The sequence below is a fragment of the Tursiops truncatus genome, chromosome 20 (assembly GCF_011762595.2).
Source record: "Tursiops truncatus isolate mTurTru1 chromosome 20, mTurTru1.mat.Y, whole genome shotgun sequence".
Taxonomy (NCBI): Eukaryota; Metazoa; Chordata; class Mammalia; order Artiodactyla; family Delphinidae; genus Tursiops; species Tursiops truncatus.
In genome coordinates, this window is record NC_047053.1 from 51,180,016 (window position 1) to 51,198,528 (window position 18,513).

At 44.8% G+C, this 18,513-nt stretch overlaps 2 protein-coding genes and 1 non-coding gene across 9 annotated transcripts in view; 1 reads left to right on the forward strand and 2 right to left on the reverse strand.

Annotated features, from left to right (window-relative positions):
• The window catches only part of SAP30BP (SAP30 binding protein), a 33,455-nt gene extending 29,275 nt beyond the window's left edge, over positions 1-4,180 (reverse strand). For both annotated transcript variants that reach the window (XM_073798281.1, XM_033848042.2), the window contains exons 1-3: positions 4,029-4,180; positions 2,474-2,583; positions 3-50 (exon numbers count right to left, since the gene is read on the reverse strand). In XM_073798281.1, the coding sequence (XP_073654382.1) occupies positions 3-50; positions 2,474-2,583; positions 4,029-4,134 (264 nt within the window). In that variant the 5' untranslated portion in view covers positions 4,135-4,180. The remainder of the gene's footprint in view (positions 1-2; positions 51-2,473; positions 2,584-4,028) is intronic.
• A 123-nt stretch (positions 4,181-4,303) lies between these two features.
• The window catches only part of RECQL5 (RecQ like helicase 5), a 38,143-nt gene continuing 23,933 nt past the window's right edge, over positions 4,304-18,513 (forward strand). The window contains exons 1-7 of one of the 6 annotated variants that reach the window (XM_033848044.2): positions 4,306-4,485; positions 4,989-5,125; positions 5,966-6,087; positions 7,724-8,242; positions 8,838-8,943; positions 9,483-9,594; positions 10,993-11,155. In XM_033848044.2, the coding sequence (XP_033703935.1) occupies positions 4,999-5,125; positions 5,966-6,087; positions 7,724-8,242; positions 8,838-8,943; positions 9,483-9,594; positions 10,993-11,155 (1,149 nt within the window). In that variant the 5' untranslated portion in view covers positions 4,306-4,485; positions 4,989-4,998. Of the gene's footprint in view, positions 5,126-5,965; positions 6,088-6,967; positions 7,074-7,723; positions 8,243-8,837; positions 8,944-9,482; positions 9,595-10,992; positions 11,156-18,513 lie in introns of those variants that run through there. The other 5 variants (XR_002177018.3, XR_012328766.1, XM_073798272.1 and 2 more) reach the window with 5 other exon arrangements.
• On the reverse strand, positions 11,839-11,911 carry TRNAG-UCC (transfer RNA glycine (anticodon UCC)). Its single transcript has one exon. It is a non-coding gene; the product is annotated as a tRNA-Gly (tRNA).

Sequence of the window (18,513 nt, forward strand, 5' to 3'; positions counted from 1 at the left end):
ACCTTTGGGTCATCAGCCTCAGGTTTTTCAGTCTCTGAATCGTCATCTTCCTACAAGACAAAGAATTTAGAGGATTAAGCTTAAAGGACTGGGCCTGAGGTTCTCACATGCATAACAGGGTTTGGAGCAAATCTACCCAGCCTGGGTTGTCCCACCAAGAACCCCTCCCCTACCATATGACCCAGGCTCTAGAGAAAGAGAAGGGGAAAAAGAGATGTTGCGGGGGGGGGGGGGAACGACAACGGCAGCTCAAAGTTGTTATGCCAGCAGTGCCATAGCCTATATTAATGAAAATGCCTGAGATTAAAAACCACAAACACAAAAATGGAGAAAGGTGGCAATATGCTTGAGAAAAGGATAAGATCGGGCGCCACAGGATAAAACAGAAATGGCGTTTCCAGTGAAGTATCGGTGATTTCAAACCCGGTATGAGTCTTTTTTTCCTTCTTTGTCTTTCATGTACACAAATACATCAGACTCAGAGCTCCAATAACATTGTTCGCCCCCGGAGTGCCATGACCCCCACACGCTATACCCCAGCGCTTCAACCGGCAACACCTGCACCAACATGAACAGTAGGAAGGTAGGCATCAAACGACCAGGGCGAGTGAGCGGGGAAAGGCAGGACTGAAGGGCAACGCCCAGCCTGTCCTGGGTCCCAGCTGAGTGGGCCCTGCCTCCATGCAAGCGCTCACAGAACTGCCGGTGACCCGTTCCATCCAGCCTTGCTCCCTATCCAAAGGGCCTGCCTGACACAAAGCACCACGCGGGCAAGGCATTTTCCAAAGTGTGCCCTGACCTCACCCAAGCTAGCCCACCATTCCACTACATGCTAACGAAGGTCAAAGACCAGCTACCCTGTTAGGTAGCTATAATCCATATCCGTTCCACTACCCAGCACACCCCAATACGCGGGAGCCATGACTTAACATCCAACAGAAAACGGTTTCATTTGAAACTGCTTTTTTCAATCACTTTAACCCCCAAATTAAAAAGCCTGCCAGATGTTAATATAAACACCACCTGAGAGACCTGAACTACACTGATGGCTTTGAGATTTAATTGTCCTGCAAGGCATCAGTGAGCCACAGGTTTTAAACGCAATCTCCAAAATCTCCTCCAAATGAAACCCATCAGGCCAAATAATCAGAGATGTAGCTCAGCCAAGTACAATCACATTTTAGAATGTCTACATTGGGATTGGATGCGAGGATTTTACTAAAATTTGAAATAAAGCTTAAATCTGGTAAAAATTCTATGCAAAGCAAATACAGAATAACACTTCAAAAACACACATCGTGCAAATTTGCTGAAGAAAATAGTTATGGATGTTAAGCCACTACGTATGCACTTAAGAAAAGCAGAAAAATGAAATAACTTAGAAAGCTTTTCTAAACAATTTTAGTCAATTCTGAATTATCAGCAATCATGGGGGAGGGGAGGCCTAAGGGGATAAAAAGGTCTTCCAAAACAACAGAAAATACAAAACGCGTTTTTGTTTAATTTGTAAAGCATTTTATCCCCGCCCTCCCCCCACCCCCCGCTTTTTTTGGCCGCACCTCACGGCTTGTGGGATCTTAGTTCCCCAACCAGGGATTGAACCTGGGCCCTCGCAGTGAAAGCACAGAGTCCTAACCACTGGACCGCCAGGCAATTCCCTGTGAAGCATTTTAATGTTAACATTTAAGTATCAACGAGTAACAAAATTTTCAAACAAATAATATAGAACACTGAGCGTTTTAATTAGAGCTGTTGCTAAATAACCAGATTTTATATTGAGATTCAACTTTGTATGTCTCTGTGTTAAGCACCAGCCTGAATCCTTGTTTTTCTCCAAACTTTAAAATTCTGGCCCATGATGCTCAGGTGACAGTGTACCTAAAGTCTTTCTGATTAATTAAGATGCAAGTTCTCTTTCCTTTGATAGTCAGCACATACTAAACATCAGGCAAGATTTGTGATCAAGAACACTTTGATAAAAAAGTGCCAAGTAAAAAGTCAAGAAAGGAGTTAATAAGGATCAAAGCACAAATAACTGTCCTTCCTTGTCTTTCTAATAAACCGAAAAATTTGAATGAACCCCAACCAAGATTACAAATAACACAAAATTGAGTGCAGATATAAATTATACACCAATTAGGATGAATGCACTGTTACAAATGGAATAAATTATCTAAACAGGGAAAACCAACATAAAACACCCATTGATATCTGTGTTAAATAAAATTGTCCATTATCTTTTCCCTCAAGTTTCAATTCAAAGGTTAATACAAAATGGTTCAGGTGAAAATGAACTTGATTTTCAGATAGAACTACTGATATCCAACCCAGTTTCCTCAACTGATACTTAAGAAAATAAAAGTGGGGGAGGGGATGAAATTAGGCATGAAATGGAACACTGTTGGTACAGGTCAGAAAGTTTCTGATAAATGGTCCTCTGAGCAGCTCTGGATTTGGGAACAGACTTACTTACCGACTGTTTGCTATTCTCATCCTCCTCTTCTTCATAGCCATCTTCATCACCCCCAAGGCGAGAAAAATCATCCTCTCCATACGCTTCAGATACCAATCCGCCCTTCTCCTCTTAAACAGAAGAGAAAAATAAAATGAATGAATGGGGAAAAGAATGCAAAAAAAAACCACCTGAGTGATCTGAGTTGCCAGGACTATCTCTGAAGAGAAAAGGAAACCTAAATCTCATGTAAGTGACCTTAGGCCCAGATTCTGCTTTTCGGAAGATCACAGAATTTAGTGCATGAATTCATTAAAAGAACAGGGAAGAAAACCAAGTAATATTAAATTCCGTTTCTAATGCTTCCAATCCACCTATTATGCCAGCTGAAGCCTTCCCTTCTCTGAACTATTATAGCATGTTGTTTAAACATCTCTTTTGAACAAACGTATGGACACCAAGGGGGGAAAGTGGCGGGGGTGGGGTGGGGGTGGGTGGAGGGGGTGGGATGACTTGGGAGATTGGGATTGACATATATACACTAATATGTATAAAACAGATAACTAATAAGAACCTGCTGTATAAAAAATAAAATAAAATTCCAGAAAAAACCCCATCTATTTTCATCTGCATATGTCTACCTTGTATCATAGCACCAATGAACTTGTCTTCTCATCAAGACAAGGACTCTGTCATTCTCGTTTTTGTGTGTCCTCCCCTAGGAACAGGACCTTAAATGGGGGCACCTGGAGAGGTTCCCAATCATACCTACTTGAGAAACAAAATCTTTTCCTACGTTTAAAACAGAAACAACAACAAAGCCCCAAAACAAAACAAATTACTGGGAAACCACCAGAGAACTTCCTGACAGGCAGAGACCACACAAAACTGAGAGAAGCTAACCCAGTCCAAGGCCCCCCGACCCCCATCACTTTCCAAATGAGGAAACCAAGGCCCAGGCACGTTGGGTAACTTGCTGCCTCTCTACGTCCCCATATAGATCTGTTCCCATTTCTTAACACTGTGATTCTTAACCAGGGTGGAGCAACAAAATCACCGATGGGCTTTAACAACTCACAAAGTAATGGAATCACCAAGAAGCCTTGGAAAGCTCACAAATGCCCAGGTTCTTCTCCAGATCTACTGAATTAGACTCCCTCGCAGTGGAGACAGGATGGATGTATTTTTAAAAGCTCCAAGATATGGCTAAAGCATATTGTTAATTAAAAGTTTCGCTCTCCCCCACCAAACAACAAGGCCGGAGAAAATAGGTGGTGGTTCAGTAGCCTTGGACCCTCTCCATCCTTCGTCCATCCTTCTGCCCAGCACGATACTCAGCAGGGAGAAGACTTTCAGTAAGTTTCGGAAGAATAATCCAATCAAAAGAAGGAGACGGTCCATTCTTGCTACAGAGCATCTAACGCTCCGTCTATCCCAGGACCCTGAACGCCCTTCGGGGCTCCAGAGCCCGATACTTGGGACACAATGACCATCTCTTTCCCTCCCGCCTGCTAGGGGAGCAGCATTCCGAGCAGACATCCGATTCTCCCCTTCCAGCTCCCTACTCGGGCCTCACCAGCTGTGCCGCCCGCCGTTTCAACTCCTGCCTCGCCGTCAGACTCGGGCTCTGAATCTTCCGCGTAAACTGCCAGAGACGACAGAACACTTTTCTTCCCCGCCATCTTATTCCCACAGCCCCGGCGTGGCTCACTCCTATGACTCCGAAGAGCCGACTTCCGGGCGGAAAGTCAACTACTTCCGGATCCCAGGAGACTCCGCGCCCGTTTCAGACCTAGAACCAATCAAAACGGCCGTTTCCGCGTCTGGCTCCGCCCCTCGCGCCAACGCTTGCGCAACGTCATCACTGCGCGACGGATACAAGGTTGTGTGGGTTTACCTGACGTTGCGTTCCCAGCAGTTTGGCTTTTGAGAGTTACCTGTGGCTTATGGGGGTCTTCGAGTAGTTCCCGAGCCAGCGGGCAGCAACTGCCCGACAAGAGCCCCTCGCTCCTTGGGGCCCACGGCCGGCTCTTATATCTTGGGGTGAAGAGAGGGAGGCTTCGGCTGGGGAAGGGAGGAAAGAACAGATCTAGGGTTCAGAGGAGGAAAAGGGAAGAGCTCTCCTCTGGGCGCGGGGGTCGTGCGGGGGGAGAAGGGGTCGGGGTCCTGGGGGGAAGAATGGTCGTCATGGCTGTGCTTATAGAGCAGAGGGTGGATCTTAGAAGAAAATTCCATCTTCTCCAAACTGTTCTGAAGACATTTGTGTTTTTTCTCGTGATCAGATTTCTAGCTCTGCGCTTTACCGTGGCCTGGGATAGTTGGGTGTTTTTATTTTCACCGAGCATAAAATTGGAGATAATTACCCAGGAATGTATTGCTTGAGGCTGTTCACCTGGAGCTATACTATTAGAAAATAATATAGTTTGAGTGTAATAAAGCAAACTTATAGAAAAAATAAGTAGGCTTTGAAAAGCAGAACAGAGGGTTCTCCTTGCAACCATATATGATCATCACCTTTGCCTTAACCTTTGGCCACTGTCGTCAAGATGAGTACCAACTCTTCCTCTCCTTTTGACCCTGAGCGTCGAGTCCGGAGCACGTTGAAGAAGGTCTTTGGGTTTGACTCTTTTAAGACGCCTTTGCAGGAGAGGGCAACCATGGCTGTAGTGAAAGGTAATGTTGCCAAACTACCTGCATTTATGTTTGTGCTGGCTATACCATAGCGCTGCCACTACAGAAGGAAGAACACCTTCCTTCTGACCCTTCCTTCCTCCCCACCCTTGGGCCATATTTGGTTTTGGAGCTCTTGTAGATCTGTCACCCAAAACTTGCAGTTTTATTGGCAGAACCACCCAGCTGTTCTGGTTCTGATATTTCGTAGACAAAGCTAAGGTTGTCTTTGAAAACAGCTCATAAATTTCCTTTCTCCTTTTTGTGTAGGCAGTGAGGTGGAGGTGGGGTGGGGGCATGGCAGGAATAGCCGAAACCAGTCACCTTCTAGGTAATTCCTGTGTTGAAGATTGAGTGATCTGGGTCCCAAATAGGCAAGGAAGGAGTAATAATATTATAAAACTGAGATATGTTGACAAATGGTTGTTGTCAAAGGGGAGCAGCAGTGTCATGTTAATTACATCATAACACTTATAAACAAAAGCCCTCTAAGTAACGTTGTTTCCATGTCTATACAGATATGCCCACTCATCCAGGAGTATTCAGCTTTCATGGATGTTCAGTTCAATCATCCGTAGCCCAGCAGACTCAGACTTCTTACCCTTGTAGTTGTTGTTGCCACTACTGGAAATGGTTTGTGTGCATTGCCAGATCTCCCTGGACCGCTTCCCTTTTCGTAGAAAGGATGGGAAGAGAATTGAGGTTATATTGAGACCCTTGTACGTGCCAGACACTCTGCGAGGAGTTTTTCCTACATTCTTGTTTAATTTTCAACAGCCTTGATGAAGGGGAGAGATTAAAAGGCAGGAAGCATTGAGATGTTGCCTTCTTGTATTTTTGCAGGCGACAAGGATGTCTTTGTGTGCATGCCCACAGGGGCAGGAAAATCCCTCTGCTATCAGCTCCCTGCTCTGTTGGCCAAAGGCATCACCATCGTGATCTCTCCTCTCATTGCTTTGATTCAGGTGAGGCTCAGGGGAATGAAGGTGGCAGCCCAGAAAGTTTAGAGGAAGGTGTTTTTTTTGGGGGGGGGGTGGTTAATAGCTGGAAATTTTACTTCTCCTTTCTTTGGTCTTTTTTAAAAAATTAATTTATTAATTAATTTATTTTATTTTGCGCTGTGTTGCATCTTTGTTGCTGCACGTGGGCTTTCTCTAGTTGCAGCAAGTGGGGGCTACTCTTTGTTGTGGTGCTTGGACTCTAGGCACGCGGGCTTCAGTAGTTGTGGCACGCGGGCTCAGTAGTTGTGGCACGCGGGCTCAGTAGTTGTGGCTTGCGGCCTCTAGCGCATGGGCTCACTAGTTGTGGCACACGGGCTTAGTTGCTCCGCAGCATGTGGGATCTTCCCCGACCAGGGATCGAACTTGTGTTCCCTGCATTGGCAGGCGGATTTTTAACCACTGCACCACCAGGGAAGTCCACCCTTCTCTGGTCTTTTGCCTCTTATTTTTCTTTGATTTGCCTATATCCCTCTCTGTATTGGGTTTCTGAATCACCCAAATGTGGGGTTCTCCACTAGTGCATATCACTCTGGTGGGTTATGAATGAGTCTTCTGTGTTTTGATGGCCTGAGGTCTCTCACCCTCCTTTGTAACTTTTTGCCTGGAGGAATATGGAACTGTATGTGTATGCACATACACACTCTCGTATGTACACATGCGCACTCTTTTTTTTTTTTTTTCAATCTTCATAAACTTTTTTTTTCCCCCTTTTTGTGATACGCGGGCCTCTCACTGTTGTGGCCTCTCCCGTTGCGGAGCACAGGCTCCGGACGCGCAGGCTCAGCGGCCACGGCTCACAGGCCCAGCCGCTCCGCGGCATGTGGGATCTTCCCCGACTGGGGCACGAACCTGTGTCCCCTGCATCGGCAGGCGGACTCTCAACCACTGCGCCACCAGGGAAGCCCACATGTGCACTCTTGATGTTATAGAAGATGCAGGTGGATAGAGAGGTATAAATCAATATGGGGGAATCCCTGGTATATTCTGCTTTATTCTGGCGAGAGCACAGCCATGAGACAGAAAAAAAGATGAGAAACTTATTGGGATGTTGTTAACATCTGTTCTGTGCTTCTGACTATATTTAAGGCCTGCAGATGGACTGATAGAATCAGAAATGAGGAAGTGTGGCCGTTGGTTAAGAGCCATCCACCATGAAGAAAAGGAGAGAGAGAGAGAGGATAGAGAACAACAGTAACAATGCTTAGTGCGTGTGTCCTAGTCTCAGGCTCTGTGCTAAGTGTTTAGGGGCATTAACGTACCTTCCAAGTATAAATTTTCATTTAATTCTTAAAACAATCCTATTAGGTAGTTTTACTCTTTTTATAGCAAAGTGAAAGAATGAGAGTGAGAAAATTGAAAGGTTAAGGTTAAGAACCAGCTGAAGAGCATGTGGTAATTGAGCCGGGATTAAATCCACATCTATCTGGCTCCACACATCAACCACTTCACCTTCTGTACTTCTTTTTATGCAAAGAGAAGACACGTTAGAGGGTAGGAGAAGGATGTTTTATGGCTGTGAAACACCCCAGGGAGTCACAGTGACGTTTACCACTGAGGCCTGAGGGCCACTTATAGTCCCCTCTCCCGCTTCTGCCCTCAGGACCAAGTGGACCACTTGCTGGCCCTGAAGGTCCAAGTGAGTACCCTGAACTCAAAGCTCTCGGCACAGCAGAAGAAGGAGCTGCTCTGTGACCTGGAGCAGGAAAAGCCCTGGACCAAGCTTCTGTACATCACGCCAGAGATGGCGGCTTCTGCCTCCTTCCAGCCCGCCCTAAACTCCTTGGCGTCTCGCCACCTGCTCTCCTACCTCGTGGTAGATGAAGCTCATTGTGTTTCCCAGTGGGGGCACGACTTCCGTCCTGACTACTTGCGTCTGGGAGCCCTGCGCCCCCGCCTGGCCCACGCCCCCTGTGTGGCTCTCACTGCCACAGCCACCCCGCAGGTCCGAGAGGATGTGTTTGCCGCCCTGCAGCTGAAGCAGCCAGTTGCCACCTTCAAGACTCCCTGCTTCCGGGCCAACCTCTTCTATGATGTACAGTTCAAGGAACTGCTTCCTGATCCCTATGGGAACCTGAGGGACTTCTGCCTTAAGGCTCTCGGACAGAAGGCTGATAAAGGGGTGAGGGCATTGAGGTTGGGGGGCCGAGGTACATCAGGGGTGGCGGGCTGCTGTGTGCGGCCTAGAGAAGGATTCTCATTTCCAGGCTCTTTGCTTTTCTAGCTTCCTCAGCCAGGACTAGCCATAGCTTCTTAAAACTCGTGCACAGAGTTGTCCCTTTGGTTTCCTGGCCTTGTCCCCCTTACTGGGGTTCCCGTGTCCCGGAGTTCTCCTGTTGGGGGGCCTTTGCAGACCTATCCAAGGCTCGTGGGGAGGAGGCAAGGGTTAGAAAAGTTGGGTTTTGAGCTGCTTTGGTCCTGCCTTGTTAGAAAGTAGCAGGGCTGTGCTAGGTGGTCTGCCTCAGAGGAGACTGTGAGCCTGACTAGAGAGAGTTAGAGCTGCTTTTAAAGCAGGGACTTCCCCGGCGGACCAGTGGTTGGGACCTGGCTCTTTCACTGCTGGGGCGTGAGTTCAGTCCCTGGTCAGAGAACTAAGGTCGTACAAGCCGCGTGATGCGGCCAGTAAATAAATAAATAAATAAAAAGAGCAGGCTGCAGTGCGATGGGTTGTTTTGTTCTTCCCAATGCTTACTTTCTTCCCGTGTCTCCCCTTTCAGTTGTTGTCCGGCTGCGGCATTGTCTACTGCAGGACGAGGGAGGCCTGTGAACAGCTGGCTATAGAGCTCAGTTACAGGGGCGTGAATGCCAAGGCGTACCACGCAGGTAAGGGGCACCTGGGCCACGTGGCCCTCCTTACTCTCAGAAGCCTCTTAGCTGGTCTTTTGTTCCTTAAGAATCCTGGATAATCAGGTGGTCCATCATCTTTTTCCAGATACCCAGGCAGAACTAAAGTGATTCACTTAAATTCACAAAAAGGAGTCTAGACCCAAATGAGATCTAAAAGGAGAATTGTGACTCCTGAATTCTTATTGTCACCCTGTGCCCACCCAGCAGCAGATGATGAGTTTTTTTAGCCCAGGTATTGGTATCATGGAAAGAGCACAGGCTCTGGAGGCCAATGGACTTGGGTTTGAATCCTGGCTGTCACATTTGTGGAGTGCTCTGTGCCACACACAGGCCTGGGTCTCTATGTTTACTGGCTCAGGCTTGGTGGGTTAAGTGCCTGGCCTGAGGTCATACAGCTGGTAAGTGATAGATTCAGTGTGTGTACTGTGCCCAGCACAGTGTCAGACCCCAGGTAGACCTCAGGGGAAACCCAAGGGAAATGCAAGTTCCCTTCTTCACCTTCCCCTCTTTTCTAGGACTGAAGGCTCCTGAAAGAACGCTGGTGCAGAACGAGTGGATGGAGGAGAAGGTCCCTGTAATTGTTGCAACTATTAGTTTTGGAATGGGAGTGGACAAAGCCAATGTCAGGTGAGCCCTTGTTCTTGTCTGACTTTGCCAGTTGGGGCCTGGCTCCGGGGGAGGGGGGTGGGCCTCCTGGTGCTCTGTCTGGGGAGCCAGGTCTGTGTGTCCTTCTAGGGCCAGAGGGGAAGGAGGCCCCAGGATAGGGTCCCTGGTACATAGTCCAAACGCTGACAGGTTCTGTGCACAGTTCCTCTGCTCCCTGGTGATGGCACAGCACGGTTCTTCCATCCCCCAGAAGAGGGGGCAGCATGCAGACCATCAGGCTCACCCTTTAACACAGCCCCGCTCACTCCCACCTTAGCATCTGGAGCCTGCGAGGGGGTGGAATTAACTATCTTAAAACTGCTCCCTGTGCAAAACTGAAGGCAAAGATCTCGTTCCCGTCACTCCTTGTTACTGTTTACTGGACAGTCCAGAAGAGATGGGTACATCCCAGCCTCCTAGCCCCACACTGGCCACTGTTGGGAAGTCTGTTACCTCCAGGCATGCTTGACCTTCCGGAGACATTTTGGGCTGCTGCCTGAAGTCCTTTGCTCTGATTAACACCAACAGTAATGCCTTGTGTGATTTACAGAGCACTTTTGCATACCTGGTCTTGTTAAGCCTGATAGTGACCCTGAGTTGGTCAGGGTAGGAATTAGACTGTGAACTATACTTGAGATAACGTGGACTTTGGAATCAGGGTTTGAATCCTGGGTCAGCTGTGTCTTATAACAGATCAACTTTGGAGTCAGACACTCCTAGGCTCAAATCCTAGCTCTGCTGTCCCCTTGTACAAATTTACCTCTCTGAATCCCACATTCATTGTCTATAAAATGAGACTACCTCACATGATGGTGACTGTAATGATTTTTTTTTTTTTTTTTTTGCGGTACGCGGGCCTCTCACTGTTGTGGCCTCTCCAGTTGCGGAGCACAGGCTCCGGACGCACAGGCTCAGCGGCCATGGCTCACGGGCCTAGCGGCATGTGGGATCTTCCCAGACCGGGGCACAAACGCGTGTCCCCTGCATCGGCAGGCGGACTCTCAACCACTGCGCCACCAGGGAAGCCCCACTGTAATAATTTAACAAGACAAATATATACACTGGCTCATAGTAGGTACTTCATAAGTATTATCCTTTTTCCTCTTCAAAGATGTTATAAAGGACTTACCCAGCTCATAAGTGTCCTAATCTTGTTTCGTTAAGTCCACTAATTTTTCCATGAGCTGCTCCATGGCGAGAAGGCCTGCTGAAGGACTGCAGGGTCCTAGCCATGCTTACTCTGGGGCCTATCTCTGCCTCTCTGCCTGCCAGCCTCCTACTCCTGGTCCCTGTGGAGACCCCTGCTCCGCTGACTGGGAGTCACTTCTCCCCTCAGCTTTTCTGCCACATCTCATGCTGCTTGACCCTTGGATCTTACAGGTTTGTCGCCCACTGGAATATTGCCAAGTCTATGGCTGGGTACTACCAGGAGTCTGGCCGGGCGGGCAGAGACGGAAAGCCTTCCTGGTGCCGTCTGTATTACTCTAGGAATGACCGGGACCAAGTCAGCTTCCTGATCAGGAAGGAAGTAGCAAAACTCCAGGTAAGTCCTGGGCAGTAGGAGCCCTTCTTGTCCGAACCCACCGCTCTGCAATTTCCGAACCCAGATGGAGCTTCTGTAATCTGGAGGGGTGCTCCTGAGGCTAGAAGGTACAGCAAGGTGGGGAATGGGGGTTGGTGGATAGCTTATAACTAGGTTAGACTTTTTTCTTTATACTTAATTGATCTTCGTACAGTCTGGTGTGTGTGTGTTATTTTACATAGTCAAGATCAATCCTGCCTTGTTTTAAATTAGCATTGTTACATAAGCATTTTCCCATATTGTTGTAAGTTCTTTGATTTTAGCCTTTTTAAAAAACTGGTTGCATATTCTTTGTAGAGAACCTAGACACAGACTCAGGAATATAACAGAACTTGGTGTATGATAGGTGGCATTAGAACTCAACAGGAAAATGACGAACTGTTGAATAATTTATTCTAGAAAAAGATAAAATAGAACGCTACCTCCCATGCCATATACATATGAATTACAGGTGGATTAAAGACCTCAAAAAACTGTAAAACTGGGGAGAAAATATTTCATGGCCTTGAGGAAGGGAAGAGTATGTCAAGATTTTATTTTTTAAATTAATTTATTTATTTTGGCTGCACCGGTCTTAGTTGCAGCATGTGGAATCTTCATTGCGGCATGTGAGCTCTTAGTTGTGGCATGTGTGCAGGATCTAGTTCCCTGACCAGGGATCGAACCTGGGCCCCCTGCATTGGAAGCACAGAGTCTTACCCACTGGACCACCAGGGAAGTCCCTATGTCAAGATTTTTAAAAGCAGAAATCATCAAAGAAGACTTGATCTGTTTGACTAAATTCGAGCTAAAAATTTCTTTATAGTGACAGACACCATAAACAAAGTGAAAAAATGAGCCATTTGGGGATTTCATCATGATAGACATCATTGGCTGGTTGTATAGAACTCCTGCAGGTAAAACAGTAAAAGGCAAACAGCTACATAGCAAAAAGAATGGATTTCACAGAAGGGGAAGCCAGAATATCTAATAAACATACAAAGAGAAAAAAAAAACATACAAAGAGATGCTCAGCCTCACTTAGGAATCAGATAAATGCAAATCAGATGACAAGCTATCATTTTATACCCATCAGACTGGCCAAAGTGTAAAACATCTTCATAGTCACTGTTGGCAAGGGTGTGGGGAGAGGGCAGCTCATGACATGGTCAGGATTATAAGCTAGAACGGCTTCTTTGAAGAGAGACGAGGTGACACGTGTACGTGGAGGGGCCTGGTGCACTGTGACTCAGCAGTTCCACATCTAGGTAGACAGGGTGTCAGTGCACATGATGGACTGTATGAGGGTATACAGGGATGTTGGCTGCAGCAACACAGTGGGGAAATAAAAACTCTTCCTCTGTGGGGTGTGGGGTAAGTAAACAGTGGGCTAGTCACACAGTGGAATGGTCCAGAGCAGTTAAAAATGAAGCAGTAACTCTCCATGAATCAACATGGATTAAACCCCCCCAAAACATAATGTGTGACGTTGCAAAAGGATGCACATCGACTTTTCCTTATAAGAAAGGTTGAACACAAGGGCTTATTCCTGATCCCCACCAAAAGGACGATAAAAGGATGAAAAGTATATAAACTCACAGGGACAAGGAGAGAAGACACCAGCAGATAGAAATTTTAACAAATGTCTGCCTAGGAAACCCCAAAGGCTCTACTAGAAATCTACTAGGATTCATAAGAAAACTTGGCAAGATGGCTGAACATAAGAGAAACATTACTGTAAATACCTAGGAATAGAAATGAAAATGTGTTTAATTTGCAAGAATAAAACTTATAAAATACCTAGAAGTAAATGTTACAGGTTCTTATCAAGAGAATTTTTTTAAAACCTCCCCAGTTGATGTTAATATGCAGCCAGGGATGAGAGCCACTGATTTAGATGAGAAAACTAAAACCTCATTGAAAGAAAACAAACTCTGTACAGATACAAAAGTGATTGGGAAGACTTAAAACTGTCTTTTCTCCTCAAAGTTAATATAAATATTTCATGAAGTCCCAATTGAAATCCCAAAAGACTTCTATTGGGAAGTAGAATCTTAGAATTTATGTGCAAGAATAAGTGCTCAAGAACAGCCAGGAAAAGTATGAAAAAGGAGAATGATGAAAGGGGTGTGCTTAGCCCAGCATCAGAATATGCTGTGCTGCTACCCCGATCAAATCCATGTAATACAGTAACAGTCATTGGAACAGATGAGAGAATTAATAAGAGAGAATTAGTAAGTCCTAGAGAAAACAACAAATAACATACAAGGGAACTCCCATAAGGTTAACAGCTGATTTCTCAGCAGAAACTCTACAAGCCAGAAGGGAGTGGCACGATATATTTAAAGTAATGAAAGGGAAGAACCTACAACCAAGATTACTCTACCCAGCAAGGATCTCATTCAGGTTCGATGGAGAAATCAAAAGCTTTACAGACAAGCAAAAGCTAAGAGAATTCAGCACCACCAAACCAGCTCTACAACAAATGCTAAAGGAACTTCTCTAAGTGGGAAACACAAGAGAAGAAAAGGACCTACAAAAACAAACCCAAAACAATTAAGAAAATGGTAATAGGAACATACATATCGATAATTACCTTAAATGTCAACGGGTTAAATGCTCCAACAAAAGACACAGGCTTGCTGAATGGATACAGAAACAAAACCCATATATATGCTGTCTACAAGAGACCCACTTCAGACCTAGGGACACATACAGACTGAAAGTGAGGGGATGGAAAAAGATACTCCATGCAAATGGAAATCAAAAGAAAGCTGGAGTACCAATACTCATATTAGATAAAGTAGACTTTAAAGAATGTTACAAGAGACAAGGAAGGACACTGCATAATGATCAAGGTATATGTACCCAACATAGGAGCACCTCAATTCATAAGGCAAATGCTAACAGCTGTAGAAGAGGAAATTGACAGTAACACAATAATAGTGGGGGACTTTAACACCTCACTTACACCAGTGGACAGATCATCCAGACAGAAAATTAATGAGGAAACACAACCTTTAAGTGACACAATAGACCAGATAGATTTAATTGATATTTATAGGACATTCCATCTGAAAGCAGCAGATTACACTTTCTTCTCAAGTGCACACAGAACATTCTCCAAGATAGATCACATCTTGGGTCACAAATCAAGCCTCGGTAAATTTAAGAAAATTGAAATCATATCAAGCATCTTTTCTGACCACAACACTATGAGATTAGAAATCAGTTACAGGGGAAAAAAAACGTAAAAAACACAAACACATGGAGGCTAAATAATATGTCACTAAATAACCAAGAGATCACTGAAGAAGTCAAAGAGGAAATCAGAAAATACCTAGAAACAAATGACAACGAAAACACGATGATCAAAAACCTATGGGGGAGCTTCCCTGGTGGCGCAGTGGTTGGGAGTCTGCCTGCCGATGCAGGGGACACGGGTGCATGCCCCGGTCCGGGAAGATCCCACATGCCGCGGAGCGGCTGGGCCCGTGAGCCATGGCCACCGAGCCTGCGCATTCGGAGCCTGTGCTCCGCAACGGGAGAGGCCACAACAGTGAGACGCCTGCGTACCGCAAAAAAAAAAAAAACAAAAAACTATGGGATGCAGCAAAAGCAGTTCTAAGAGGGAAGTTTATAGCAATACAGTCCTCCCTCAAGAAACAAGAAAAATCTCAAATAAACAGTCTAACCTTACACCTAAAGTAAATAGAGAAAGAGGAACAAACAAAACCCAAAGTTAGTAGGAGAAAAGAAATCAAAAGATCAGAGCAGAAATAAATGAAATAGAAACAAGGAAAACAGTAGCAAAGATCAATAAAACTAAAAGCTGGGGCTTCCCTGGTGGCGCAATGGTTAGGAATCTGCCTGCCAATGCAGGGGACACGGGTTCGAGCCCTGGTCCAGGAAGATCCCACGTGCTGCGGAGCAACTAAGCCCGTGCGCCACAACTACTGAGCCTGTGTGCTGCAACTACTGAAGCCCGCATGCCAAGAGCCATGCTCCACAACGAGAGGAGCCACCACAATGAGAAGCCCGTGCATTGCAGCGAAGGGTAGCCCGCGCTCACCGCAACTAGAGAAAGCCCGCTTGCAGTAATGAAAGACCCAACACAGCCAATAAATAAATAAATTAAAAAATAAAAATAAAAGCTGGTTTTTTGAGAAGATAAAATTGATAAACCTTTAGCCACACTCTTCAAGAAAAAGAGGGAGAGGACTCAAATTGATAAAATTAGAATAAGAAAGGAGAATTTACAATGGACACTGCAGAAATACAAAGCATCATAAAAGACTAGTACAACTCTATGCCAATAAAATGGACAACCTGGAAGAAATGGACAAATTCTTGGAAAGGTATAACCTTCCAATACTGAACCAGGAAGAAATAGAAAATATGAACAGACCAAGCACAAGTAATAAAATTGAAACTGTGATTAAAAATCTTCCAACAACAGCAACACAAATCTTCCCACAAACAAAAGTCCAGGACTGGATGGCTTCACAGGTGAATTTTATCAAACATTTAGAGAAGAGCTAACACCCATCCTTCTCAAACTCTTCCCAAAAATTACAGAGGAACACTCCCAAACTCATTCTACAAGGCCACCATCACCCTGATACCAAAACCAGACAAAGATGTCACAAAAAAAGAAAATTACAGACCAGCATCACTGATGAACATAGATGCAAAAATTCTCAACAAAATACTAGCAAACAGAATCCAGCAACACATTAAAAGAATCATACACCATGATCAAGTGGGATTTATCTCAGGGATGCAAGGATTCTTCAATATACGCAAAGCAATCAATGTGATACACCTTATTAACAAACTGAAGAATAACCATATGGTCATTTCAATAGATGCAGAAAAAGCTTTTGACAAAATTCAACACCGATTTATTATAAAAATGGTACAGATGAACTGGTGTGCAAGGCAGAAATAGAGACACAGATGTAGAGAACAAACATATGGACACCAAGGGGGGAAGGTGGCAGGGGGGATGGTGGTGGGATGAATTGGGAGATTGGGATTGACATGTATACACTAATATGTATAAAATAGATAAGAACCTGCTGTATAAAAAATAAATTCAAAGAACAAACAAACCAAAAAAAAAAAGGTCCTAGAATACATCGTTTAATATTGATGAAGCTGATAATTCAGTTTAATGGGAAAAGAATGAATTGTCTAATAGCTGGTGCTGACACAGCAGGAATAAAATAAAAGTGCCCCATTTGACACCTTATATAAAAGACAGATTAAGGACCTCATGTAAAAACTAAACAAAATTTAGTCCAGTGTGCCACCTAGGGCTGGAAATATGGTGAAGATATTTTTGTAATGAAAATTAAAAATCCAGAATGCTGTCTTTTAAAAAACCAAATATTTGAATATATAAAAAATCTTAAGTTTCTATAAATCCTGAACCTATGGAAAAAATATACGTGGTGAAAGATACCGTAAACAAATAGACTGTAGATCTGGAAAAATATTCAATATAAAACGCAAACAAAAGGTTGAAGTTGAGAATAAATAGAGAGTTTTCACCAACTGACAAGAAAAACAAAGGATATGAAAGGAAAGTTCCCAGAAAAGCTCATCCAAATGGCTCGTCTAAAGATGTTCAAATTAGGTAGTAATCAGGTAAATGCAAATTAAAGTAAAATGATTTGACACGTGTGTAAAAGAGCTCAAACTCCTGTTGCTAGTGGGCACGTGAAGGAAAGAGTGCCTACACTTCGCCAAGAGAAAAATGCAGTGTTACAGTCTTTTGTGGGGAAGCAATCTAGCAATATCTATTTAAATTTTAAAATGCAGATACCCTTTGACCTAGATATCCTATTTCTGGAACCAAATCACCTGAAATAAGAGTGGCAGTGGGGACTTGCCTGGGGGTGCAGTGGTTAAGAATCAGCCTGCCAATGCAGGGGACGTGGGTTCAGTCCCTGGTCCGGGTAGATCCCACATGCCACGGAGTAACTAAGCCCGTGTGCCACAGCTACTGAGCCCACGCACCCTAGAGCCTGTGCTCCGCAACAAGAGAAGCCACCGCAATGAGAAGCCCCCGCACTGCAATGAAGAGTAGCCCCCGCACTGCAATGAAGAGTAGCCCCCGCTCGCTGCAACTCGAGAAAGCCTGCATACAGCAAAGAAGACCAAAAAATGCAGCCAAAAATAAATAAGTAAATAAAAGTGGCAGTGTGCCCTTATGTGCTCAAGGGCTTGAATGGTAGAATTGATCATGAGGACAGAAAATCGGAAACAAACTAAATATCTAGCAATAGGGAGTGAAAAAGAAATGATAGTAAATACTCCCCATAGGGTAATAGGCATAGCTGGGGGCCCAGGAAGTCTCGTATCTTCCTTTTTATAAAAATCATATTTATTACTGTTTCACTTTATAGGTTTGCTATATTGAAATGTAAGTTCCATGACAGCAGGAACCTTTCCTGTGTAGCTGTAATTAATGCTTAGCTCAGTGCTGGGAATGTAGTTTAGTGCTTAATAAGTGTTTATTGAATAAATGAATAAATTTGAATGACGGGAGAGAAGGTGGATGCAAGTAGCGATTGGGAATGAAGAGGTCTTGCGAGGACCAAGGATGATAGTTTGCCATGACCTAAGGGAGTGTGATTAACTTGTCTGAAGTTCAAATTAGACAAGGAAAAGATTTCAGTAAGGTGATTAGGTATAAGGTATTTATTTAAAACTTACTAACACAGTGAATTACAAGAACTCACACTGGGCTCATCATTGAGACATTTGAGATCATTTGAGATAAAGAGATGATCCAGGGGCTTCCCTGGTGGCACAGTGGTTAAGAATCCACCTGCCAATGCAGGGGACACGGGTTCAAGCTCTGGTCCGGGAAGATCCCACATGCCGCAGAGTGACTAAGCCCGTGTGCCACAACTACTGAGCCCGCGTGCCACAGCTACTGAAGCCCATGTGCCTGGAGCCTGTGCTCTGCAACAAGAGAAGCCACCGCAATGAAAAGCCCGTGCACTGCAATGAAGAGTAGCCCCCACTCACTGCAACTTGAGAAAGCCTGTGCATGGCAATGAAGACCCAATGCAGTGGAAAAAAAATTTTTAATAAAAAATAAATAAAAAAGAGATGATCCAGAAAGCTTCCAGAGAGGTGTTACATGGAGGACGGGGAGTCCAAAGAGCACCAGTTTTCACCATTGTAATATTCGAAACGAGAAACAGTGCTTCCAAATGCTAAATAAACCATCCCATCTAGAATTTCCTACCCAGCCAATCAGTTAGTGTGAAAGTAGGATAAAGACATTTTCAGACAGACGATTTTAAGAAACTTTCTCCTTTGGA